At 36.8% G+C, this 27,119-nt stretch overlaps 2 protein-coding genes across 6 annotated transcripts in view; one reads left to right on the forward strand and one right to left on the reverse strand.

Moving 5' to 3' along the window:
* Positions 1–27,119, reverse strand: part of OCIAD1 (OCIA domain containing 1) — a 27,382-nt gene continuing 263 nt past the window's right edge. Inside the window, exons 1-9 of one of the 5 annotated variants that reach the window (XM_015534751.2) lie at positions 26,949–27,100; positions 25,829–25,891; positions 25,345–25,425; positions 16,863–16,916; positions 9,842–9,889; positions 8,726–8,861; positions 7,533–7,708; positions 3,250–3,402; positions 1–547 (exon numbers count right to left, since the gene is read on the reverse strand). In XM_015534751.2, the coding sequence (XP_015390237.1) occupies positions 510–547; positions 3,250–3,402; positions 7,533–7,708; positions 8,726–8,861; positions 9,842–9,889; positions 16,863–16,916; positions 25,345–25,425; positions 25,829–25,886 (744 nt within the window). In that variant the 5' untranslated portion in view covers positions 25,887–25,891; positions 26,949–27,100 and the 3' untranslated portion in view covers positions 1–509. The other 4 variants (XM_042984567.1, XM_007075902.3, XR_006217019.1 and 1 more) reach the window with 4 other exon arrangements.
* The window catches only part of LOC102965556 (40S ribosomal protein S21), a 9,107-nt gene continuing 9,001 nt past the window's right edge, over positions 27,014–27,119 (forward strand). Inside the window, exon 1 of the mRNA XM_015534767.2 lies at positions 27,014–27,086. The gene's annotated coding sequence lies outside the window, so the exon portion shown is untranslated. The remainder of the gene's footprint in view (positions 27,087–27,119) is intronic.

Here is a 27,119-nt window from a genome sequence, read left to right on the forward strand (position 1 = left end):
TCAATGAAGATGCATGTTCCTTTATATTTTATTTACCATACACATTAATAAGTAAATACAGCAAACACCGGAGAAAGGCTTTTTAATAATTTTTTGGATGTAAAGCTTAACACTTAAAATTATGCTTGCTCCCCCCCGCCACCCACCCCAAATCAACATGCAGCTATCATTTATTTTCATATATGCTGATCCTAGAGAATTACAGACTCTTTACAGTTTTAGAAGAGTATCCTTATCCTGTCACTTAAAACAATTTCACAAACTGCATGTGACCACGGTATGACACCATCATTCATATAGTTCCTCAAGGTGAATACAGCCATACAACATTCACATTAAAATCTGTGTTTTAAACATCATTTTAATAAGCCAAACCACAAGAACCCAGGTTCTAGTTTTAAATGTGTTTATGAAGACTGCTGCTGAGCTCAAAGCATGCAGATACTCATGACCACCTAGATGAGGCTGGATATTGAAAACTCCTTCAGTAGGTCCAATGATGCAATTTTTCACTCATCCCAAGTATCTCCATATTTGTTTACTTTGACTAGGAAAAAAGCACAAATAATTGATGATTCCAAACAGTAATAAGTAAAAGATACTATTTAAGTTTGCTATTATACTAAAAAGTGTTTCTCATTTTGAATAAATGCACATGACAGAAAGGGGCTAGCCAGACTTTTGCAAATTGAAGTTCAGACACAAATAATGGTGCACTCTATCAACAACTTGACATAAATATTTGATTCTCATAACAACCTTATTGTAAACACAGCCCCCATTTTAAGGGCGAGAAAACAGATTAGTAACTTGCCCAAGGTACAAGCCTAGTAAAGCAAATAGAACAGAAGTCAGAACACAAGTCTGTTTAGGTCCAAAGCATGCGTGCCTTTACAAGTTTGCCATACTAAGTGTGGTGTATATTATAGCACACACCAAAAAGTTACCAGGAAATAAAATATAATAACAAACATTTGAATTTTGTTTTTCACAAAACATATAGTAACAGAAATGATCAAGTCTTCAGGTTGTGGTTAATTCATTCTTTCCTCCCATGAGCTGTAATACTATACAAGAAGGAAAAAGTTTCCCCAGTCCTACATCTTACGTGAAATTACATTTTGAAACAAGCTCCTCTGTCTTCTCTTACTTTTAGCCTCTCTTCTATGTAGGGTTCATCGATGGATTACAGCTCTTCTAGTATTCATAACAATGTAAAGGAGACGTTGTCAAAGTATGGACTAGGGACCATTTCCCCAAGATTCTTTTGGGGAGTCTGTTTAAAACTATTTCATTATTATAAGAAGATATGATAGGGTTTTCTCCCCTCATATTTTGACTTTTCCCCTAAGCTTCATATCCTCATTGAGTATAAGGTAGTCTTCTAGAAGCTATATGATAATGTGATGCTATCACTGCCCTGACAACTGATTGATAATAAGCTTCTGTTTCTGAAATTTCTCAGTCTTAATTTCTGATTTAGGTGAATGTCAACAAACATATTTTAGGTGACATTTTCTGACCAGTGATGTCTCGGTCAATGTCAAACTTTCTGTCTAGACTCTAAAACAGAACATTCTATAAAAATCACCCAAACTATTTCAAAACTGTTTTCTTTTAAATTCTGTATATAAAGCATACAAACACACACACACACAGCTTTCTTTTTACAAAGAAAAAAACTGTTTCATATTAGTGTCATGTGACAGAACTTCACGACCATTCAGTCAAAACCACAAATGTCAGAATCCAGCAAATGCCAAAGATCTATTTTGTTAACCTTTATTACTAAGCCCCAACCACAACACTCCATATCTGAAACATCAGGACATGGTACTACGTTGTGCAGAAAAAGATCACAGAAATGAGAGAAATGCTACTGCCTGCCCTCGTGGAGCTTACAGTCTAAATCCTCAAATTAAAGTACCAATAAGTCTTTACATATTACAGAGTAATGGCCACTTGAATGCATAATGTTTATGCTAAAGCTTCTTTAATGATAAACATCAACAAGTATTTCTTATTACAAATAATATTTGAAAGCTGGGTTTTTTTACACTAATAACATGACAGTAATATTATCCAACATTGTTAGGAAAACAGAATTCTAAATGAAGCGACTGCTACTAATTAGAAATAAAATTGGTTCTAAGGGGCGCCTGGGTGGCTCAGTCCGTTAAACATCCAACTTTGGCTCAGGTCATGATCTCACAGCTGGTGAGTTTGAGCCCCGCGTCGGGCTCTGTGCTGACAGCTCAGAGCCTGGAGCTTGCTTCGGATTCTGTGTCTCCCTCTCTCTCTGCCCCTTCCCCACTCATGCTCTCTCTCTCAAAAATAATAAACAATTTAAAAAATTTTTAAAAATTGGTTCTAAAAGATCATAATAAAAAATACAAAAGATTTTTATGTATTTTTGCGTTCTTTGTGGTGTATGACTCTCAAGAAGGTGCCAGGGACCTCCTTCCTTCCTTCCTTCCCTTTTTTACAGTAGTAAATAGAAAACCTTGAAACAACTGACATACCCTCTAAAATTCCTCAAGAAAGACATCATGAAACTCTAACATTGAAACAGGTACAAACCCCAATTCAAAATGCCTTCTTCCATTAGGGGTAAACTTCTGTGCCAGAAAATTTACTTTGGGTAATGTACAGCAGTTCCAAAAGGAATTAAAACAAACTGTGATCTTTAAATTTGTAATTATAAAGTAAAAGTACTATTGGAAACAAAAGGTCAAACTCCTCTTTTGGAAGTGCCCTAAAAGCTGGTTTGTAAGGCAAATAACTCTTATTCCAATTTCACAAAACATATAAGAAAATCAATTTCACTACTCAATCATGATTCTCCACTTCTGCTAAAAGTGGCATTACAGCCCATTATCAACTTCAAGTCACCAGATACGGTTTTATGCAACAGATGCATCATTTAAGAAACATTATCAAGCCCCAAGGTGACTTCTGATAAGAAAAAACATTCAAATGGATTTATAATTTCTACAATGTGTTAAAACTAGTCTCATTGTCTTAAGTCATACTACCATCTGGACTTCATTATTTTCTAACACAAATGGTCTCTGGAACACCTTAGAAAAGGAAAAATTGTTAACTGATAGCTATTCTTTTTTTTAAAAAAAAGGTTATTTTGTTAATTGCTTGAGGAGTTAAATCACATATTTGTATAATTAATATTTTAAACTAATGCTATAGTTTCCAATCCTAAAGAGTAAAGTGATTCATACTAAACTATCATACCTTCTTTTTTTGGCATTCTTTCCTGCATAGGCCTGACTGAGGGGTCAGTCTTATGTGTTAAAGTTACTTCATATGACTCTCTGTTCTTATTCCTTAATTCCTCATATGTAATATTTTTTCTTTTAGGACTTTCTTCAGGGTTGGGATCAGGTCCTAAAACAACAAAGAGTTAATAAATGGCGATAAAAGGATTTGAATAAATCCAAAGCAACTACACTTTAGAAATGCTTCTTACCTACAATAAAAACAGAATAAAGTAAAATAAAGGCTCAAATTATTACCACCATCCCAAATTTTTCCCAAGATCATTACAAAACTAAAATTGACTTTCTCGTACACTGTTAAGCTTTTATTTCTAAAATTTAAAATCCACATAAAAAAATTAAAAAGTAACCAGGGCCAGAAGAATGGATATCGTAATATATGCCAGCAAAATTCATATTCACGAAAATGCTAGTTTTTAAACTAGAAAATTATTCACTTTTTATAGAATTAAAAAGAAATATAGCATACCAGTGACAAATGAACAAAACCTATGACATAGTATACATTTTACTTGGTATAGTTAAATGTTCCTATAACCAGAGCCTATATGCAAATAACTATAACTATTAAAAAAAAAAAATTTACCATCTTTATACTTAAACAGAAACACTTGAAAATACATACTGAGAAGTATAAAATACAGACTTTAATGACAGCACGGATCATTTTTCTCAGATCTAACGGATGCAATACTATGGCAGAAAAAAGCAGCAGTGATAATTTTGGCCGGGGAACCAGCATTTATTCTTTCTCCCAAGGAGAGTCAAGGTAGGAATACATATCATTAAAGAGTCAAAAACTGACGCAAAAATCAGGAAGTGGTTACTCCTAATATTAGATGACAGGAACAAATATTAAACATAGTTTACAAAATGTATAACCGGCAAGGAAAGCCATATAAACACTTTAAAAGAAATTAACCAATGCCAACATGACATTCAGTCAACAACTACTTAACTTACAAAAGTCTTACACACCACCCCAAAAATAGTATCTTTCAAAATTTTACACACAAATCGGGTGTATCATTTTATTAACAATCATATTAATTAAAATAATTTTTTAAAAAGAAGTTTTTATCTAAGTGGAATTTTAGAACTCCAGAGGAAGATCCCAGTAAATAATCAGAATTTTCAAATCAACATAACTGTACATTAAATGTTTTCAACCATAACCTTTTATTTTGCTACAAAGTATACTGCATTGATACAAAGCAAAAAGGCTTTAAATTTCTAACTAGTCTTAATACTATATACCATTCTTGAAAACTAAATTTTTGCTAAAAAAGAATGCAAATAAAAATATTATAAACTTATATTGGATTTTAAAAGCACTTACATTTCATTGGTAATGAGTAGTTATTAATTTCCCTTCACCGTAAGTGGTATTTTTTAAATTGTGAAGGAAACTGTGTACTAGATTATTAGTTAGGAACCCACAATTCTCATTCCCACTTAGCTAACAAGCACTGAATGTCCTTGGGCAAATCACTAAGCTTCTCTGAATCTTAGTTTTTCTCATTGTGAAATATGCAAGTTTGACTAGATGATCTATCTATCTCTAAAGTTCCTTCCAGGTCTAATACTTTTTCTCACCAAAAAGAAAATATTTCTTTGTTCTGAAATTGTGGCAAATGATGGAACATAAATCAGAAGATTAGGGAGAATTTTTTCCACTTACAAAAGCCCAATGAAAATATTCTGCATTGTGTAGCGACCACGATTTACTACTTTGGGAAGGTTATAAAGAGCTGGAAGGAATAAAATATAAAACAGCACTGATTTAAATCTAACTGTAATAAACTACCTATGATAAGTCTCCTTACAGCTACGAAGGAGTGCTTTCTACTTTGAAAGATTAATAATTCTCAATTTCTGGTAAGAGAAAGCAGAACGAAATAGGGCAGGCAGGACTTAAACAAAAGGGGAGAGTGTCCTGGTAAGGGAGGACAGCACCTGGGGCAAAGCAGGAGGCCACGACTGGCCCCTGTGGAGAGAAGTCGAAGAGTGGCAATCCTGATTTAGAGAAGGGGCTGAGAAAGCAGAGCAGTGGATGGAGAGACGGCTGTTCTGGAGGACATAAAATATACTGAAATATGGGCTTTGCTGTAGTCCTTAGGCAGATACCAAAGGGCATTTTGTCTGTTTGCTTTTATTTGGAAAAGGAATTATGTAACATGGAATGGAATTTTCTAATGCAAATGGATGGAAAGATGAAAATCATTACAAAGGAAGAGGTGATGCACGGCTAGAATCCAAGTAGAATGGATTCGGACTTGAGAGTCTGGCAAAATGAGAGATGCAGTAAGAAATAGAACAGCTGCCTCTGAAGATAAAATAATAACTAACCACTCTCTCCTAATCTGCCAGCCTTCTTCCCTTTCTAATTGGGAGGTCTTTGTTTCCAACCATTCAGGAAAAAAAAAAAAAGAAAGTCAAGGCTCTCGACAACTTCCACCCACTTACGAATGTCTTTAATTACTGTAACTTCCATTCTCTCCTGTCTCTTCTTTTCCGAAAGGTTAATTAATACTCACCACCCCCACCCCATCCTGCTCTAAAGCAATGCTGGCCAATGTAATTCTCTGAAATGATCAGAATGTTCTGTATCTGCACATTCCAACAAAGCAGCCACTAGCACGTGTGGCTACTGAACTAAAATGCTTACAAAGCAACTGAGGAATTTGAATTTGCATTTTGATTTAATTTTATTTAATAGCTGCATGTATATAGTGGCTACTTTATATTCTGACCTACCTAGAACCCCTTCTACAACCTCTGGAACCTTGACTTATAATCAACTTCTCCCTTCCCACTGTTTCCCCTCTCTCCCTTTAACTTAAAACATGGACCCAAATCTGTCCCAGCTTAAACAACAAAAGCTCAAATGTTCCTTTAACCTTATTTGTTCCTTACAGTTACTGGCTTATGGTATTTGCATCAAAGGAAGCGTTTTCAAAGAACATTCTATCCACAATCCCTTATCCAAACCTTCATAGTCAGAAACTTTTCAAAATTCAATTTCTCAGATTTTAGAAAAATGTCATAGTATATGGCCCTTATATTGCTTACTATCCATCCATTCAGTGATTTGAAGCAGCAATGCATAAACAAACATTTATATTTCTACAACAAAATGCAGGAAAATCACATTTAAGATAAAGATTACAAATAGACTTATGTCAGTGTAGGTCAGTGTCTGAAACGAATTAAGTCAGATTTTATCATCAGTTTAATTACTAAAAAAGCTTTGTAGGGGCGCCTGACTGGCTCAGTTCATAGAACATGTTACTCTTGATCTCAAGGTCGAGAGTTCAAGCCCCGTGTTAGAAAAATAAATAAACAACAAAAATTTTTAAAAATAAAGCTTTGTGGTTGTTAGAATTTTTTGGATTTTAGGATTTTAGATAAGGAATTGCAAACCTGTACTTTCTAATTCTTTACTCTTCACCGCAAACTAGATTGAAAGAACGAAGGAAGGAAATGAATGTCTGCTGAGAGCCCATTACTTGCCAGGCATTACCTCTGATTATTTCATCTGATTCCAAAAGCTCTTTAAGAGAGGTATTATTATCTCCATTCGGGAGATCAAGAAACTGAAGGAATCACAAATTAGTTACTTGCCTAAAGTCACATAGCTAGCCAATGTCAATCATTCAAATCCAGGCCTTAATCCAAAGTTGATGGTGTTTCACTTACATTCTGTGATCTTCAAAGCTAGTATTTACACAAACTTCACAAAGCATTTTCACATGGATTTTCTCACTTGACAACAGTTCTGTAAGGCAGGTAATTATTATTTTTCTCACATTATAGACAAAAAAGCTGAAAGCCTTTAAGACCAGCCTAACAAGTATAACTTCTTTGAAGCCTCCCTGAGGTCCAATTTAGCACTTCTTCTTTGCTAGATCACTCAAGTTTGTTAGTATTTTCAATTAATGGGACACATTAGTAATTTTTCCTTATATTTCTGTATCTTCTAACAGTCTAAGAGAATTTCTCAGGGACAAGGACCACGTCTTATTCATCTATACTTCTTCCATACCTAGCTGAGCGCCTGACATCTACTGGACGTCACGAAACGTAGAATGAAGGAAGAAACAAATGCACAACAAACATGCTGAGTTTAGGGTGGTGGTGGAACATACAGGTGATATCCAGCAGAAAAGGTGATCAAATAAAGTTTATACATACGTTGGACCATAAAATGTTGAAATTCATTTCAAGAGAAGTTTCTACCTTGGGCAATATGATCAGTAATACCAGTGGGAGTAGATTCATTCATAGAAGCACTGAATGGAATTGGCTCATAATGAGGAAGCATGTCTTTTTCTATGTTGTCTGCTGCTGGAGATGTCACAAAAGATGAATGACCACTCACATTTGAGTCATATTTTGACTTCTGAGAATAGTGCCTGTAATTCATATTGTATAAGAAACACAAGTTACTATCTACACCCTAAGAAGTGTGTCAACATATAAAAACTAGTTATCTTATTTTCTAAAGGAATCGTCTAATTTTAACATGGTCATTTATGATAGCAAAATGAAGTCTTTCTCTCCACCACAAAAACCTTAAAAATATGTTCTGACCCATTTATACAACTTAAAAATGTCATTCTTAATATAGAAGAAAAGTGTATTAGCCAATTTTCTAATCCCTAAGCTTCAGAGATCATTTTTAATGTGTTTAAAGTTCTTAGAAAAAAAGTACTTCGAATCAGAAATATGTCCAGTATGTCCAGTTCCCACATTAATTGGGAAGTTACTTCCATAGCTAGCAGGCCATAAACACTATTTAGCTAAGGCAGATACGTAAGGATTACTAGCATTCATGGACTTTATCATTTATAACAATTTATCTATTAAATCTACTTAATTACATTATTGATCTACCTATCCAGATGGACAGGATTCATTTATTTATACTAACATAATTAAAACAAAAATTTGGAGAACGTACATACATAACAGAAGGATTAAGAGATGGAACTGATGAAATTTGGGAATTCAAAAGAAAAGTCCAAAATATAGTAATCAAAAGTGTTTGCCAAATTAAAATCCTTTATTCTGGGATTAGCATTCCCGATAGGATGCAACTCTCTATTTAAAACAAAGGTAGGGGTGCCTGGCTGGCTTAGTTGGTAAAGCCATGAGACTCTTGATCTTGGGGTCATAAGTTCAAGCCCCATGTTGAGTGTAGAGTTTACTCAAATAAATAAATAAAATTTAAAAAAACACAAATAAAAACAAAAGCAGACAAATTTTACTCCAAGTAAAACAGAAACAGTTTTAGCTTGCTGGAAAATGGCAAGTTTCCAATGGTCCTTCAGGTTAGGCAATGTTTCATGCCCTCAATTATGGCAATATCCAATTACAATTTTTTTTAGCTAAAATTAAAAACCTTTAATAAAAATCAGAGTTTGGCCTACCCAGATGGTGAAGATCGCCGTGCTTGTCCTGAGCGTAAAGCTTCTCCAAGAGGGGAATTCTCAAGATTCTTGAACTTCTCTTGGCAAGTTTTCACGTAAGAAAGCTTTCCAGCAAAATATCCCATGATACAAGCAACTTATTTGTAAAAACAAACAAAAAATGTGACTCAATGTGTCCATTTAGATAAAAATCTTTCCTAAAAGGAAACTTGTTAAGAAATGTGATCCTGAATAGAGGTCGTTGGTACGGGAAGACTGAGATTTCTTGAAATAATGGTACAAGTACCATTATATCAGCCTGAGAGCAAACAGAGTCTGTAAATATAATTCACTTTCACAAAATAATCCAAAATAAAGTTGCTTTAAGATATATAAATTCTACTTTACTAATTATTAATATAGACAGGAAAGACGTGGTAAAAGTATAACGGAAATGTGGAATTAAAGCAGAGTTCTAGCCTAATCAGAAGGATTTTAGGCCATTTCTTTTCCTGTAAAATGGGAATGCTACCATTTGACCTGCTAATTTCATAAGACTGTTTTTAAAATTAGGTGCAACAAACCCCTTAAAATAATGAATTATGAAGTGATACCTAAACATAGCTAGTGTTGCCATCATTATGTGTTTATTTCCACTATAAAAGAGAGGCTAACCTGGGAAGATTCATAGAAAAGCCACAGGTGCTCTTTTTTAAAGCAATTTATTAGCTTCTTTCCTATAAACCATACTATAGTATGTAAGTAAATTATGCTTGCTTACGCTTTAAAATGTAAAGAGATTTTTAAAAGTTGGACTTAATTTTAAGACACTTTACTTTGGTTCATCGCTACTTGACAACTTTCTTTCCTCATAAACCAAGAGAATTTATTTTAAAATACTGTCTCCTTACACATCACTTAAGAGGAATAGTTTTATTATATTATAAAGAAAAAAATTCCTCCTATTAGTAACTTGTGATTCTTAATGCCCAGGTAGTCAGTCTGTTTAATGAAAAGCTTAAACAAACTAGTCAAAACAAATACACCAAATAATGGCTAGAAGTTAGATGAGACAAAACATTTGGTAAAAACTACTTATTTTATTTAGAAAGGAAAACTAGGATTGTTCATACTTACATAGAAGTTTAGGGATGGACCCATATCTGGGGTGACTTGAAAGGATTCCTGAAGATAAAAGGGTAGATATTCCTGAGTAACACTATTGGAGATAGACACATTTACATAATTAGAATATTTCACTTTCTATTAAAATAAAAAGGTTTATGCCAATGTTTATGCTAAATGTAAGAAAATGACACAAATAAGCAAACTATTGCTGTGAATCATAATCTTCATCTCTTCTAATGTGAGACAAAATAATAAATTTGGAATTGCAGTATAAAGACAGATCTATTTCTCAGCAGCTTTGGGCAACCCACAAAGATAAAAGGAAAGATCAGTATGGACTACCTTCAAATACTACCTGACAACATTAGCTCTCTCCATAACCCCAGAGAGGTCTAAGACTATAACTACCAGGCGCCTGGGTGGCTCAGTCGGTTAAGTGGCCGACTTCGGCTCAGGTCATGATCTCACGGTCTGTGAGTTCGAGCCCCGCGTCGGGCTCTGTGTTGACAGCACAGAGCCTGGAGCCTGTTTCAGATTCTGTGTCTCCCTCTCTCTGACCCTCCCCCATTCATGCTCTGTCTCAAAAATAAATAAACGTTAAAAAAAAAAAAAAAAAACTGTAACTACTTAAAACAGAAAACCAAAGCGCCTCGGTGCTCAGTCCGTTAAGCGCTGGACTCATTCAGCCCAGATCAGGATCTCAGTTTTTGAGTTCAAGCCCTGCATCTGGCTCTGCATTGACAGTGCAGACAGAGCCTGCCTGGGATTCTGTCTCCTCACTCTGCCTCTCCCCCACTAGTTCTCGCTCTCAAAATTAAATAAACCTTTTTTTAAAAGAGAGAGAAAACCAAGTAAATCCAACATTAAGAGAAAAATGAAATCCAAATGACTCTATAATCTATTAGCACAGGTGAATTTATTAGCAAGATCACTTGAAACAAAGTCAATACACAAAAAAATATATGTATCATTTCTATATACTAAAGACAAACAAACGAACCACACTTTTTGAAAGATACAAAAACAATCAAAGATCCAGGAGTAATCTAATGAAAATTTCAAAGATTTGTATGCTGCAAACTACAAAACTTACGGACAGAAATGAAAGCTACAGGGAGGAACATACCATGTCCATGAAATGAAAGACTAAATATTGTAAATATGGCAATTCTCCATAAATTCAATGCAATCCCGATTAAAAATCAAAGACAGTGTTCCCAGAAGTTGAAAAACTTATTCTAAAAATCATGTGGAAATACAAGAACAAGGCAATATTGAAAAACAACAAAAAACTGGAAAACGGACTACCAACAAATGTCGAGATCTATGATAAAGCTAGAGCAATTAAGACTGTCCTAAGCGCAAGAACAGATAAACCGACCAAAACCAGAAGACAGTCCAGAAACAGGCCACACATAGTCACTTATGAAAAAGGCAACACTGCACGCAGTGAAAAAGACCGTTCTTTCAAAATATGGTGCTGAGTCACCTTCATATACATAAGGGGGTAAAATGTACCTTGATCCCACCTCATACAACATAGGCATACCTCAGAAATACTGAAGGTTCCGTTCAAGAGCACCATGATAAAGCGAGAAAAGCAAAAAAGCAAGTCAAATGATTTTTTTTTTTGTTTCCCAGTGCATATAAAAACATTTATGCTTTACTGTAATCTTTTTTTAATGTTTTATTTATTTTTGAGAGAGACAGCATGAATGGGGGAGGGGCAGAAAGAGGGGGAGACACAGACTCTGAAACAGGCTCTAGGCTCTCAGCTGTCAGCAGAGAGCCCAACGCGGAGCTCGAACTCAAAAACCGAGAGATCATGACCTGACCTGAAGTCAAACACTCAACCAACTGAGACACCCAGGCGCCCCTGTAATCGTAAGTGTACAACAGCATTATGTCTAAAAAATAAAATACTTTATTGCTAAGAAATGCTAACCATCGTCTGAGCTTTTAGAGTTGTGATCACTGATCACAGATCACTACAACAAATACAATAAGGAGAACATCTGAAATATTGTGAGAACTGCCAAAATGTCAGAGACACAAAGTGAGCAAATGCTGTTGAAAAAATGGTGCTAAGACTTGCTCAGAGCAGGGTCGCCACAAACCTTAGAGATTTGTAAAGAGTGTAAAATCTGTGAAGTGCCATAAAGCAAAGCACAATAAAACAAGATATGCCTGTATTCAAAAACAATTCCAGATACATGAAAATTTAAGTGGGAAAAAAATAAAGCTTATAGAAAAAAAGCATGAGATTCTTCATGTCCTTTTATTTATTTATTTTTTTTTTTTTTTAAACGTTTATTTATTTTTGAGACAGAGAGAGACAGAGCATGAACAAAGGGAGGAGCAGAGAGAGAGGGAGACACAGAATCTGAAACAGGCTCCAGGCTCTGTGCTGTCAGCACAGAGTCTGACGCGGGGCTCGAACTCACGGACCGTGAGATCATGACCTGAGCCGAAGTCACTTAACCGACCAAGCCACCCAGGCGGCCCTCTTCATGTCCTTTTAATAGACAAAGATCTCAGAGCACAAAAAACCCTCATCATAAAAAAATATGATAAATTAGACTCGATCATATTGAGAACTAGTTAATCAGTGGGAAAAAAATAGTATCACAATACATGTATCTGACAAAAGACTCACTTTCAGAACATACAGAGAACTCTCACAAAACCAACAGAAAAAGAGAACGCAATGGAAAAATGGACAATAGACTTGAACAGACACTTCACAAAAAAAGAATATATTCAAGTGAGCTATAAACAAAAGAAAAGGTCCTCAACTTCATTTGTCATCAGAGATGCAAATTAAAACCACAATGCAATCAGTATCACTATTCACTCACCACAATGGCCAGAATTCTGGAAATAGGAAGTGTTGGTGGTAATGTGACACAAATAAAACTCTACTAATAAACTGGCCTGAGAGTGTAAATAGGTCTAAACAATCTAGAAAGTTTGGCAGTTATCTACCAAAGCTAAATATATACATAATCTACGACCCAGCAAAATGTCTACCAAGAGATGCTGTCTGTATTCATAAGAGAACTATTTGTAATAGTCAAAACTGTGAACTACCCAACTGCCACTGTACAAGATGGATAAGCTGCTGTGGTGTATTTACACAGCAGAAAACTACATGGCAACAAGAATATATAATCTACAATTATATGCAACAATGTGGGTGAATCTAGCGATGTGCTGGAAAACCAGCTCTCCAAATAACCAGTCCTGATTTGTAATGATCAGCTGCCGTGGAATAAATAATTGCACCATGACCAATGTCAGCTATCAATAGTTTAAAAATTGGCTTGCCAAGTTCTTGAAAATTTAACAACCAGCTCTCTGGAGGTGGTATAAGCCAGTTCCGATATACCACTGAATGAATCTCATAACACTGAAAAAAAGTGTACAAAAGAGTACTTGTATAATTTCACATATACAAAGTATAAAAACAGAACTAAATTATGCTATCAGCCTCAGTTACACAAGTGAGATAAGGAGAAAAAGGAAGATGGTAACAATACCCACTTTCATACAAAAGAGTTGTTCCTTCATTCTGTCACCAGTTACATACCGCTTACAACAGACACTATGTACTAGGAAGTAGGAACAGAACAATGAACAAGATGCTCTCTTTGCCACCTCACAGAGTTTTTACAGTCTAGAGAGAGAATGAAGGCAATACAGCGTGGTCTTATTTACCCACTCAAATATCTGAGTATCTACTACGTGCACCGTGCCCAGTGGTCAATGCCAGAGACAGTCTGTTTCCTAAAGGGAAGTAGCAGGAATAGAGGCAAATAGACTTGTCGAAGGTTAATTCAACACTCTTGACAACAGACGGTGGCATTAATTATAGCGGCTGTGCAGATGGAGGTGAACAGTTCACAGAGATATTTAAGAGCTGGACTAGAATGGACATTTATTCCACAAGGCAAATAAGAAGTAGAAGTTAAGGATAATGTCTCAGTGTCCTGAAGAGTGATACCATTCAGACATGGAGAAAATAGAGAAACTGGTTTGGGGGGTGGGGGGGGAATGAACTCAGTTTGGGATGCAACATGTCAGCGTAAGGAACCTGTGAGGAGGGCCATCTGTGTAAAGATACGCAGAATATGGTTCTGGAGCAGGTGTCTAGGCTAGGGATAATCATGGGGATTTAGAGCAATACATGGTCTCTGAAGCCCAGTTATTACTGGGTTAACAGTGTATATACGGACTGAAGACTGAAAGTCAAAGCAGAATTCTGAAGAACACAGGTGGAGGATGAAAACCCACACTAGAATATTAAGTACCAACAGGTCATAGATTTTGGTCTTTTAGTGCTAGCTACTGAAAACAGTATATAGTATAGATCAGACACCCAAAAACCATGAAAAAATGGAGGAGGTGCCACAGGCAGGGGAAAAATCAGAATATGCTGTCATAGAAGCCTAGGGGAGAGAATGTTTCAAAGACTGGTTAAAGTCATATAACCAACAAGAAGAGAAACTGCCCATGGAATTTAAGTAACAAGGAGGTTGTATTGGTAACGGTTCAAAGTTTTGGTAAATGTCAGGGGCACCTGGGTGGCTCGGTCGGTTAAGTGTCCAACTCTTGATTTTGGCTCAGGTCATGATCTCTCGGCTCTTGGACTGGGCCCCACGCTGGGCTCTGTGCTGACAGCATGGAGGCAGCTTGGGATTCTCTCTCTCTTCCAAAATAAATAAACTTAAAAGTTTTGGTAAATGTTTGAACATATGCAGAATTTTTTGACACAAATGCAACGGGTTGAAAGAAGTTAAAAGTGAAGTGCTCCTTCATGAAGTCTGGCTTCAAATGCAAGACAGCTGGGAAGAGTTGGAAAGGGACAGGAGGAAAGGTTTTTCTTTTTCGTGTTCTCACGTTAAAACAGACCTGGACATGTTTAAATGTTTTCATAGAAAGAGAATGAGTAGTGATGGAGCAGCTAAGACCACGTAGAGTATGACACTGTGGATGAAAGCATATACAAAACGTTAGGCATTTTGTTTAAATGCAAAATGTCTTGATGGATTTTGGATTCTTTTCCTAAAGTCTTTTCCAATTTCCTTCTTTTCTTTTAAATAATTTATTTATTAATGTTTATTTTTGAGAGAGAGCGAGCGCAAGGAGGGGAGGTGCAGAGAGACAGGGAGATGAGGATCTGAGGCAAGCTCTGTGCTGACAGCAGAGAGCCCAACATGGGGCTCGAACTCATGAACTGTGAGATCATGACTGGAGTGGAAGTTGGGCACTCAATCGACTGAGCCACCCGGGCACCCTTCAATCTCTTTTTTTGAGACTGACTTTTTTATTAGAATACTGCACCCAAAACAAATCTTTAATACAACGATAATAAAACGTCTTAATCCTGCGAAAGTTACCTGAGTAATGTATCATTCAATGTTGTTTTTTATATTTTTTATTCCAAATTATCAAAACCCTAAGAGTAACAACAAACTAACAGTTATGACACATATTATATAATAAACATTATTCCATAAACTAAGTTAAATCATTTTCAGCAATTCAATCTTTCTAAAAAATGGATAATGGAATTCTACTGTAAGGCTCCAGGCTCAGACATTAAGGACAATTACAGAGGCAGATTCTGAAACAATATATTCTCTTGATTATGGTATGACTTTTGCAAATGAAACCACAGAGGCACAAACTGCCACTGATGACAAGTCAAATAATTAATCACCAAATGGTGACTAAGAATCCAGGAAGATTTTAGCTGTAAAAACAATGTGCCTCCTAAGTTAGAGGTTCTAACAGTTTCAGTGGGATTCACCGTACCCAGAAGCAGTTCTATCATGAAATATCTGCAACTAAAACAAGGGAATTGCTGCTTCAGTTAGCTGTATCATTAGTTATGTGTAGGAGCAAGGCATTTCTAAGTCAAGCAGGGTGCTGGCTTCAGCAGCACATATACCAAGCCAAGCAGGTGCAAACAAAAACAAACAAACGAAACAGCAGAGGTGAGATTTTATTGTTAAAGCTAGAAGGTCTGTCTAAATGAGGAGGTACAATCTGATTCTCCTAACCACTACCACTTCTGCCTTAACCTTCAAGCTCTCCAGTCTCCTACTGTACCGAGGCTCAAAAGCTCCAAGAGTTTCTACCCTGTTCCGGAACACCTCATTCCAAGGACATATAGTTCACAAAATAAATGTAATAACCATTTAATTTTAACATGTGGATACTGAAAGACTTAAAAATTACACTCAAAACCCACACATGAATGCACCATAATATTCACGCCAAGAGAATCTGGGACAAAAAGTGTCCCCCCACCTCTCCATACTCTAAGACAAAGCTCTGGTTCAAGGAGCCACTGATCTTTAAGAGAGTGTAGGAGAATCACCTGAAGTTTGTTAAAACACAGATACCTGGGCCCTACCTTGAGATTCTGATTAAGGAGGTCTGGGATAGGGCCCGTGAACTTGCATTTCTTTAAAAAAAAATTTTTTTTTATGTCTGTTTATTTTTTGAGAGAGAGAGATACAGAGCACAAGCAGGGCAGGGGTAGAGGCAGAGGGAGACAGAGAATCTGAAGCAGGCTCCGGGCTCTGAGCTGTCAGTACACAGCCCGATGTGGGGCTCAAACTCACAGACTGCAAGATCATGACCTGAGCTAAAGTTGAACACTCAACCGAATGAGCCACCCAGGCGCCCCTGAATTTGCATTTCTAACAAGATCCTAGGTGACAGTGATGTCGATGGCCTTTCCCAGACCAGGTTTGTCTCTCTAGCTGTTTGCAAACCTTCTTCAGGTTTTTAGTTACTTTTCGCTCTTGTAGATTGTTAATGTTGCTACAGCAAAGGAAGACATCAAATTTTCAAATCAAGACATCTGAGTCTGTGGGTCCACAGAGACATAACTCTCCTGAGAAGTGTATCAGTGATCATGTTTAATACATTACACTTTATCTAAAAATGAGGAAAATAACATTTTAAAAAACATAATGATCTCCAAAATGCTAAGTAAATTTGAAGTTTAAATATTTACCTTTACTAATTAATCCTTGAGTAATCAACATACTTGTTGCAGCCAAAGGCACAGCTAGAAGAGAAAAAAGAACTTGTCAACATCAACAAAACAGATTTTGTCTGAGTTCATTAGGAAAAATGTGTATCAGTAAAACCATCTAGGAAGTATGTTGCACAATTAAGATCTTTAAAAAAAGTTTCTCCATTTTTAAAAGTTGTATTATACATAGTCAATAAAAACATAAAAGAAACATTTTAAGTTTAAGAAAATATTACAAAACATCAAACAATATAATTCAAGAACCATCTAGATTTGGCTTTAAAAGAACCTAATTCAAGAACCATTTAGATCTGGCTTTAAAAGAACCATTCATTAGTATCAATTAAGACAACACAGTAAATAGTGACTAAAAACTCTGCATTCGGTAAGGAGGAATACATTAACGAGAGGCAAGAAGTATTATTACAAATAAGAGCCACTACTGAATAATTACTCAACTCCATGGACCGTGCGAAGTGCCTTACGTACATTTTCTCACTTACTTTTCACTATCTCTGTAAGGTACAGTACTTTTTATTATCACCTTTTAAAGATATGGAAACTGAAGCTTAGACATGTTAAGTAATTTGCTCAAGGCCATACAGCTACTTCAATGGCAGGTTCCAGATTCTAATAGTCTGTCTCTCATACCAGACCTCAATCTTTCAAGTTCTAAAGTACGCTGCATGAACCAAAACACAAAATGTTATTTGTCTACAATTGTACTGTGACTGGGGCAAGAACAAGCATAGATTTTTAAATACTAATATTTTTTCTTCTAAACCAGTGAATTCCTTGAAACTACATGAAATATTATATATTACAAAATATTAGTGTCAACCACATTAAAAGAAAGTATCTATATATGTATATATACACGTATAAATCCAGACTGAAAAATCCAAAGCTCTCCATTAGAATCTCAAAGGAGCTCATAATTTAAAAATCACTGTTTTCAACACCAGCACTACCCAACAGAATTTTCTGTGATGATGGGAATAGCCTGTATCCATGTTTTCCAGTTAGTGTGCGGAGAAGGTTTAAAATAGGAACCCTGAGACTATCCTTTTTCATTTATGTATTTATTAAAAAAATGTTTATGTTTTATTGATTTTTGAGAGAGAGACAGACAGTGTGAGCTGGGGAGGGGCAGCAAGGGAGACATAGAAACTGAAGCAGGCTCCAGGCTCCAAGTGGTCAGCACAGAGCCACATGTGGGGCTGGAACTCATGAACCTTGAGATCATGACGTGAGCAGTCGGACACTTAACCAACGGGAGCCACCCAGGCGCCCTGAGACTGATACTCTTAAGAAGACCTCCTTATAAGGTCCTTGGCTGCTGATACGTGGGAATCTAACTGGTAAACAGTTCCCTGTGAGTGATATAAAACTTTACCTGAATGGTAAGTGGCTCACTGCACCTAAACTGCTAATGCAAATATACTTGCTTTCCTTATGAGACTCTGGAATTTTGGTACCTTCTAGACTGAGGGGGTGTGTGTGTGACCAGCCCTCAGTAAAAACCCCTGGTCTCCTCTGGAGTTCACCCCATATTCCATTCCTTTTGTTGATTTTGCCTTGTATCCTTTCTGTTATTTTAAATTTAAATAGCTACATGTGGCTGCTACCTTGAACAGCACAGTTCCAGATCAGGGGCTGGGAAACATTCTGTAAAGAGCTAGAGGTAAATATTTTAGGTTTTGTGGGTCCCAGGTCTCTCTGTCCCATCTACTCAACTTTTAAAGCAAAAGCACCAAGACAATAGTAAACAAATGAACACAGATGTAGTCCACTAAAACATTATTTATGGATGCAAAAACATAAATTTCATGTAATTTTCACAGGTAACAAAATATCCTTTCCTTTTTTTTACAACTATTTAAAACTAAACACATAAAAACTATTCTCAGCCCAGAGCCATACAAAAACAGATTTGGCCCTTTTAGGCTATGGTTTGTTCAACTCTGATCTGGAATACATGAACAATTTAAGAACTAAGGTAATTAAGATGTTCAAATTATTAGAGATTGCATGATTAAAATCCATAAAGTTAGAAGAGGGCATTAGCTTTGCCATCAAAAACAATCTGCAGGAACCCTAAGGTTTGAATCCCTAGTCTACTACTTACAAATGGATTTCACCTTTGCTAGAAAAATGCTTTAAGATTCATTAAAATACCTTCAGGTATTTTCATTTAAAGTTTTTTGAAAGATAAGTCCGTTTTAATTATAGCATCATACAATTTGTAATCATTCTTTTCCTTCAGCTTGATTCAAGAATTGCAACATGAAGGATTCAAGAATCATACAAGAATAAAAAGTATTGAGTCAGTTGGCCGTCTCTACAAAGGACAATGCTATCCCCATTTCACTGTCCTTAGGCCAACATGGTATAATGCAAAGAGTAAGTTTGGTTAAGAAGATTCTAGTACTGGGGCGCCTAGGTGGCTTAGTCGGCTAAGCGTCCAACTTCGGTTCAGGTCATGTTCCCACACTTTGTGAGTTCAAGCCCCGCGATGGACTCTGTGCTAACAGCTCAGAGCCTGGAGCCTGCTTAGGATTGTGTCTCATTCTCTCTCTGCCCCTCCCCATCTTGTGCTCTCTCTCTCTCAAAACTAAATAAACGTTAAAAAAAAAAAACAAAAACAAAAGATTCTAGTACTAGTTTTGCCATTCACCACTATGTCTTTGCATAAATCTCTTAACTTCTTTTAATGTTATAAAGGATAATGGTTTAGAACTAAGGTCTCTCTGGAGCGCCTGTGTGGCTCAGTGGGTTAAGAGTCTGACTCGATTTCACATCATTGATGAGATCAAGCCCCATGTTGGGCTCTGCAATGGCAGCTTGGAAGCTGCTTGGGATTCTCTCTCCCTCTCTCTCTGTCCCTCCCCTGCTAGTGCAAACTCACACTCTCCCTCTCTCAAAATAAATAAACTTAAAAAAAAAAAAAAAAAAAAGAGGGGCACCTAGGGGGCTCAGTTGGTTTAGCATCCGACTTTGGCCCAGGTCATGATCTTGTGGTTCACAAATTTGAGCCCCACATTGGGCTCTGTGCTGACAGCTCGGAGCCTGGAGCCTGGAGCCTGCTTTGGACTCTATGTCTCACGCTCTCTGCCCCTCCCCCACTCACGCTCAGTGTCTCTCTCTCTCTCAAAAATAATTCAAAAAATTAAAAAAAAAAAGAATTAAGGTCTAATTCACGTATTCTGTCACAGTAAAAGGGAACGGTAAACTGAAACAGACTTCAGAGATTTCTAGTCTTTAACTGGAGTAAAGGGATACTCAGAAAGAGTAAGTCATGTGCCCAAAGCAACACAGATAGGTAGTTTGTGGTAGAGCTGAAACTAAAACCCAAGTCTCTTGGCTCCCTGGTCCATGGCCTTATTCCACTGCGGTACATGACTCCTATTTCAAGATCTGGCCCTCAGGCTATGGTTCCCTCAACTCCCGCAACTCTATTTGCTCTATTGTGTCAAGTGGCACCTGGGTGGCTCAGTCAGTTCAAAGTCTTGACTGGCTCAGGTCATGAACTCACAAGGTTTGTGAGCTGGAGCCTCCCATCAGGCTTACTGCTGTCAGCTGCCGTCAGCACAGAGCCAGCTTCGGATCCTCTGTCCCCCTTTCTCTCTGACCCTCCCTTGTACATATGCTTTCTCTCTCAAAATTAAACATTAAAAAATAATAATAATCTGTTTCTTTTGGCAAATGAAGAATACTGCTGACTGAAAGCTATTTTGCATTATGACCACAGTCCCAACCATATCCAATACAAGGACTCCTAAAATTCCTTAAACTATTCTCCTCTTACAATAGCAAAATGCCACACTAAATTCATAATAGTATCCAACTGAACCTTTTATTTCATTAATCACAGTAGCATTAACCATTTAATAAAGAAAACACCTACAAAATAAATTGAATTAATCCCCATAATAATCCCATGAAATGAGTTGTTATCCCCATTTCACAGATAAGGAAACTGATGCATACAGGCATCAGGTACTTGCCCAAAATCTCATAGCTAATAAATAAGTGATGGGGCTGGGATTTGGATCCAGACAAGGGACCAAAGTCTATACTCATCATTCACTATACTGTTTCATTAAAAAACCAGTAGAACACATGTATATGATCCACAAAATCCATAAATGATGCATAAAACCAGTATGAATTCATACATCTTTTCAATAATACCAGAGACTTAGAACTACTGTAACATGTAATACACACTAAACTGACCCTCTTATGTATATTCTTTCATTACCTGTATGTTTGGGCAGGGGTATAGCCATTTTTTTGTTAGTGCATAGGGCCACAATGTCAAGCAACTAGAAGTAAGATCCCTTCACAGCTATACTTTAAAATGACCCCTAGACCAAGTCTAATTTTAAACCAAGATGAATATATTTAATTGATCTAAAAATTATGTAAAAATTACCTTAGTAAGTACTTTTTCTACCCATTCCTATTTTCATCACACCTTTTTTTAAAAATCACTGGACATAAGAGGATACTCCCCAAAGTAACATGGGTTCCATGAATTCATTTATATGTTAACAACATCACATATTGCATATTTAACATATGTTAAACACACACGTCCTTATATGCAGATACAAATGTTAATGTACAAAACTCCCTGATGCATGACTGTTAGTCCTCCTGGTAATTGTACACTGAATTGCCTATCATCTGTGGCTATAGCCAAGGTTCTGTTTTCTATATTTGATGTTATTACAATATGCAACACCTAGCCTATCTCTGTTTTAAAAATAATCATTATTAATGTACTCATATAAATTATTCAGTAATTTCCCAGTAACTCATATATGGTATATAACTAACGAGCTGGGTTTTAGCCTCTCCTTATTACATGCTTTCTAACTTGTGATTACTGGGTTGTTTTTTTTTTAAGATTTTATTTTTCAGTAGTCTCTACACCCAACATGGGGCTCAAACTCAAAACCCTGAGATCAAGAGTCACATGTTCTATCTACCAACAGAGCTGGCCAGGCACCCTGTGATTAATCTGTTTTTATACACAGAATTAATTACTCAGGCTTCTATTATTCATACACTACATGCCCTACTTTTAACAGCCAGGCATATATGAGTACTCTGCCTATTGATCACTGGTCTTCAATACTTTCAGCATAATGCTGTCAGAGCTATTTAGAATGTTAAACTTGTACAGGAACATGAATTTATCATCCAGAAATCTATCCAGACACCGTAGTAGCCATGTGGCCATGAGCCTAACATTACAATGATCTCAAACCCCCATGTACCAGACTGGTCTTTTCCTTAATTCTGTGTCAACAACAGACTTGAAAACAGATCACTTTATCTACTCTATGCAATCTACAAAGATAAAATATATGTTGCCAGAGTACAATTATGTTCCCAGAGAAATTATTCCCAAACTATGAGCCGTGAAAACCTTTTACAAGTCTTTGATCCATGATGACAATGAATCTAAAACAATTCTTCTCATCTGCAGATGCACCATCATCTAACTCTTACTCAGGTTCTTTCTAGCTTGAAAGCTCTGTAAGTCTCTGAATATTAGACTGAAGATAAAAGGCACAAGATTATATGAGAGCTGCTATTATCTTCTTGGTCTTTGTTAATTCTTTTACCACCACTTGTTCCCTTACCCATGGGTACTACCCAAATTGATCATGTATTCTACCATTCCTACATATTAACTACATGACAGGTACTATTATCAGTTTTACTCTTTTATTTCTATACTTAATTCCTTGAATTCACTAATATAACACACCTCAAACCCTAATTTCTCACATACTCCTTTGTTTCTCTCTAGTTGCTTACAGATCTTCCACAATCAAATGTTACAGCAGGAAATCAAAGTGCAACTAAATTTGTTTCCTCCTTCCAACAGGAACTCTCTCAAACTACTTTTTAATCAGTAATGCCATCATTAGTTGGTCTCCTATTTGGACATCTGAGTTAATACACCCTATTGTCAGTTTGTTTAAAAACTATGTTATGTATCCTTTAAAAAAAATCTTCCAGGGGGCACCTGGGTGGCTTGGTCATCAACTACTGATTTCGACTTGTCATGATCTCACAGTTTGGGAGTTCGAGCCCCACATCAGGCTCCAAGCTGACAGTGCAGACTGCTTGGGATTCTCCCTCTCTCTCTCTCAAAATAAATAAATAAACTTTAAAAATCTTCCAATGCCATCCCACCTGCCCTAGTCCAAATGACACCACAATCAATGACATCTCCTCACTGACCGTACGTCTGATACAATTTCAAAAGCTCGTAACAGATTTCACAAAGTACAACTTATCCTTCTAACCTGTCCTGCAACCCTGGTACCTAATCTTCCTTTTAAAAATTTACAAACCAGATGAACATAAGGGAAGAGAAGCAAAAATAATATAAAAACAGGGAGGGGAACAAAACATAAGATGACTCTTAAATATGGAGAACAAACAGAGGGTTACTGGAGGGTTACTGGTTGTGGGAGGGGGATGGGCTAAATGGGTAAGGGGCATTAAGGAACCTGCTCCTGAAATCATTGTTGCACTGTATGCTAACTAACTTGGATGTAAACTAAAAACATAAATTAAATAAAAAAATAATTTAAAAAAACTTACAAACCAACCCCTTGGCCCTAAAACCAAAAGAATATAATGAACCAAATCTTTAACTTCTTGGTATTATGTTCATTTTCTATCCCCAGCAAAAGATCTCTATTCCAATCAGTTCAACCTCAAGTCTCCAATAGAGATCAAGTTATTGTAGACTCTGCCTTTGTTCACTATTCCTTTCATCTAAATGTTCCTCCAACATTCTTCTTCATTTACCTCAAGTCCTATTAGTTGTTAAGACTCATTTGTTTACTAAGGCCTTTTTTAGTTAAATCAACTCCAATTAATTCATCCCTTTTTAAAATTCCTACAGTCATTTTTTAAAATTCCTACAGTCATCATGTACTTAATCTTTCCCTAAGTGTTTCATGTGCTATCATTGTCTCAATTACAACAAAAAAAACTACTTTAGGACAAAGACTAGGTCTCATAAAATTTAAATGCCAGGCCAACTGGTGAAAATATACATCTTCTTTAATTATTTAAGTTACCTCCCTTTCTAAAATTCCCTTCTACTTTTTTGGTAGAATTACTTTATCTGAAAGGACTTCAGTGACCAGATGAAGCAACTCTAGGATTCTGTTCCAAAGTAAGATTCTGTTTTGTCGCTTTCAACATAATCCCTGTATTTATTTATTTATTATTTTTTTAAATGTTTGTATTTGAGAAAGAGACAGAGAGAGAGAGTACTTAAGTAGGGGAGGGGCAGAGAGGGAGGGAGACAGAACCAGAAGCAGGCTCCAGGCTCTGAGCTGTCAGCACAGAGCCCGACACGGGGCTCGAACCCACAAACCATGACATCATGACCTGAGCCAAAGTCGCCACCCAACGGACTAAGCCACCCAGGCGCCCCGTATAATCCCTGTATTTAAAAAACAAAATCCTCACGTAAAAGGTCTCTAGTCAAAAATCCGCTAGTAGTGTGACAGCATTTCAGAATGATAAAGTGGAAACTGACTAGGTTTTATCATGTAAGTTAGGAATCTTAAGAGTTAAAATCCCAAGCTTCTGTCTCAGACAGACCTGGCTTCAAGTCCAGACATAACAACTGATCAGCTGTGTAACGCTGGGTAATTCATTTAACATCTCTAAATCTTAATTTCTTCATCTGGAAGGTGAGGGTAATAGTTATCAATCTTACTGGGTTGTTTTTATATAATCCGTGTACACTCAGTAAATGCTAGCTATTATTGTCACCAACAGAATTAACTCATAGTTTTGAATAAACTTTCTAAACATTATTACTTTAAACATACACAATTCATTTTCCTTAATCAACCTCTTTTAGCAATAATCATACGATACCAAAAGCATGCCAATTTTTTCCATATGAAGTCAAAATAATTTCAGGTACTAAAAGTCAAATTTTGGGGTCGCCCAGGTGGCTCAGTTGGTTAAGTGTCCAACTCTTGATTTCGGTTCCAGGTTCATGAGATTGAGCCTGGCGCCTGGCTCTACACTGGCAGCACAGAAGGGCTTGGAATTCTCTCTCTGCCCCCTACACTCGTGTGTGCACACGCATTCTCTCTCAAAATAAATAAACATTAATAAAAAGGTCATGGGGCGCCTGGGTGGCTCAGTCAGTTAAGCATCCAACTTCAGCTCAGGTCATGATCTGACGGTTTGTGAGTTTGAGCCCATGTCGGGCTCTGTGCTGACCTCTTGGAGCCTGGAGCCTGCTTTGGATTCTGTGTCTCCCTCTCTCTCTGTTCTTCCCCCACTTGATCGTGCGCTCTCTCTCTCTCTCTCTCTCTCTCTCAAAAAAAATAAAGATTACAAAAAAGGTTTTTTTTTTTTTAAAAAGGTCACATTTTATTGATTAGAAAATTTAACTTACATCTGAACCAGAAGCTTTCATCATTGCACTCTGCGAAGACTCTTCTTTCTTCCTCGGTTGGAATGTAATCAGCCCCTATGTCTTTGTACCAAGGAAAATTGGCAAACGTTAAAGTGCTCATGGAAAAGCTAAGCCTAAAAATTTAATTTAGTCTGGACATTAACAAAACACTCTTTTTTTTAAACGAAGTAATGAAACAACTGGCTTGTAAACTTTTAACAAACTGTGCCTTCAAACAGGAGTTAGTGCTATTATCTACTAATCAGGACTAGCTACATAATGTGGTGGTCCAGTGCAAAATGAAAATATGGAACCACTGTTCAAATTATTAAGAACTTCAAATGGCAACACATCATTCAACCAAGTGTGTGTGACTGCACTGGTCACACACTCAAGCAGCCAGTCCAGTTGCTATTATTCAAGGCAGGGAGCTTTTCTACATGGAAAGTGCTTCTAAATACAAACATTTAATATTGATAATTACGGGGAATTGGTCTTGGAACTTCTGCATTCGGCTCTCGAAAATCAGCCCTCCCATTCATCTTTCCTGCATCAAAAACAGTTAAGTATTAGAAATGATGAGATATATCAAAATAAATTAAGATAGTAAAATCACTAGTCTCCATGGCAATCAAGAAACAAATATTTACTAAACACTACTACATCTGAAGTACTTGATGTAATAAAAATAGTCACCTAAATAAAAAAGTCACAGACCCATTACCTAATTTGGAACTGATTATTCATCTTAGGTCCCTTAATTGAAAACAAGAACAATAGGGCCTTTATAAATATTTATCAACAGATTACCTCAAATTAAGATATAAAAGGATATCGATAAAAGACACATTTTTCCTCCTGAATCTGGTTATTTCACATTATCCTATGTTTTAAACCTTCCAGACATAGAAGAGGAAAAAATCTCAAAAGTCATTTCTGGGATTCCATTTTTAAAAAATGAAATAGTCATCGGGGAAGATACCACCTCTCCCACAAGGCACTACTCCACAAAAACTGAATAACAAAGACGTCACACCCTTCTCCGTAGGGTTAAAAGCTAACAGAAAATTCTGTATTCTCCAAACTTTTCTCGCTCCCTGGGCAAACATTTCAAGAACATATATATTTTTATTTACTGTTTTTTTTTTTTTAACCCATGCCTCAAGACTTAAAAGACAAACAGATTCGATAACTGCGTATTTGATAAAGTGCTCACACAGGATGAATATTCCATCTTAAAACCCATTTACATAAAAATGGGAAATGGCATTTTGATTAGGATAGCAACTGAGGCCCTTGCATATTTCACTCACTCGGTAAACCTACATGTCAATCGCTTGGCTAGGAAAAAAAGGATACATGAAGTCTGCTAAACAGACTACTTCCATCCTGCAACAACAATTAAGTTAAAAGTGAAACCTGATTTCCTGTAACTGCATACTACCTAGAAACCCTAGAGACACGGCTGACAACACAATTTTAACCTCTTAATCCCCCAAAAGACCCCTGAACTGAACCCTCGTCGGCCTAACGTCGGTTCCCGCACTCCATCCCCCACCACCACCATATCGACGTCTGGCACCTGCCAACACCCCAGTACACACGTTCGTCACCACGAATCACTCCCTCGCCTCCCCGGGGCACCCGCACTCCGAAGCCCGAGAGCCAACGCGCGATCCGCCAACCCTCGTAGGCGGGAAAATGGCGGAAGGTGCAGGATAGCGGCTGGCCGCGCGGAGGTGGTGAGTGGGCAGGTTGGGGCGGCATGGGGGCTC

Source organism: Panthera tigris, chromosome B1 (genome assembly GCF_018350195.1).
Source record: "Panthera tigris isolate Pti1 chromosome B1, P.tigris_Pti1_mat1.1, whole genome shotgun sequence".
In the NCBI taxonomy this organism is placed as follows: Eukaryota; Metazoa; Chordata; class Mammalia; order Carnivora; family Felidae; genus Panthera; species Panthera tigris.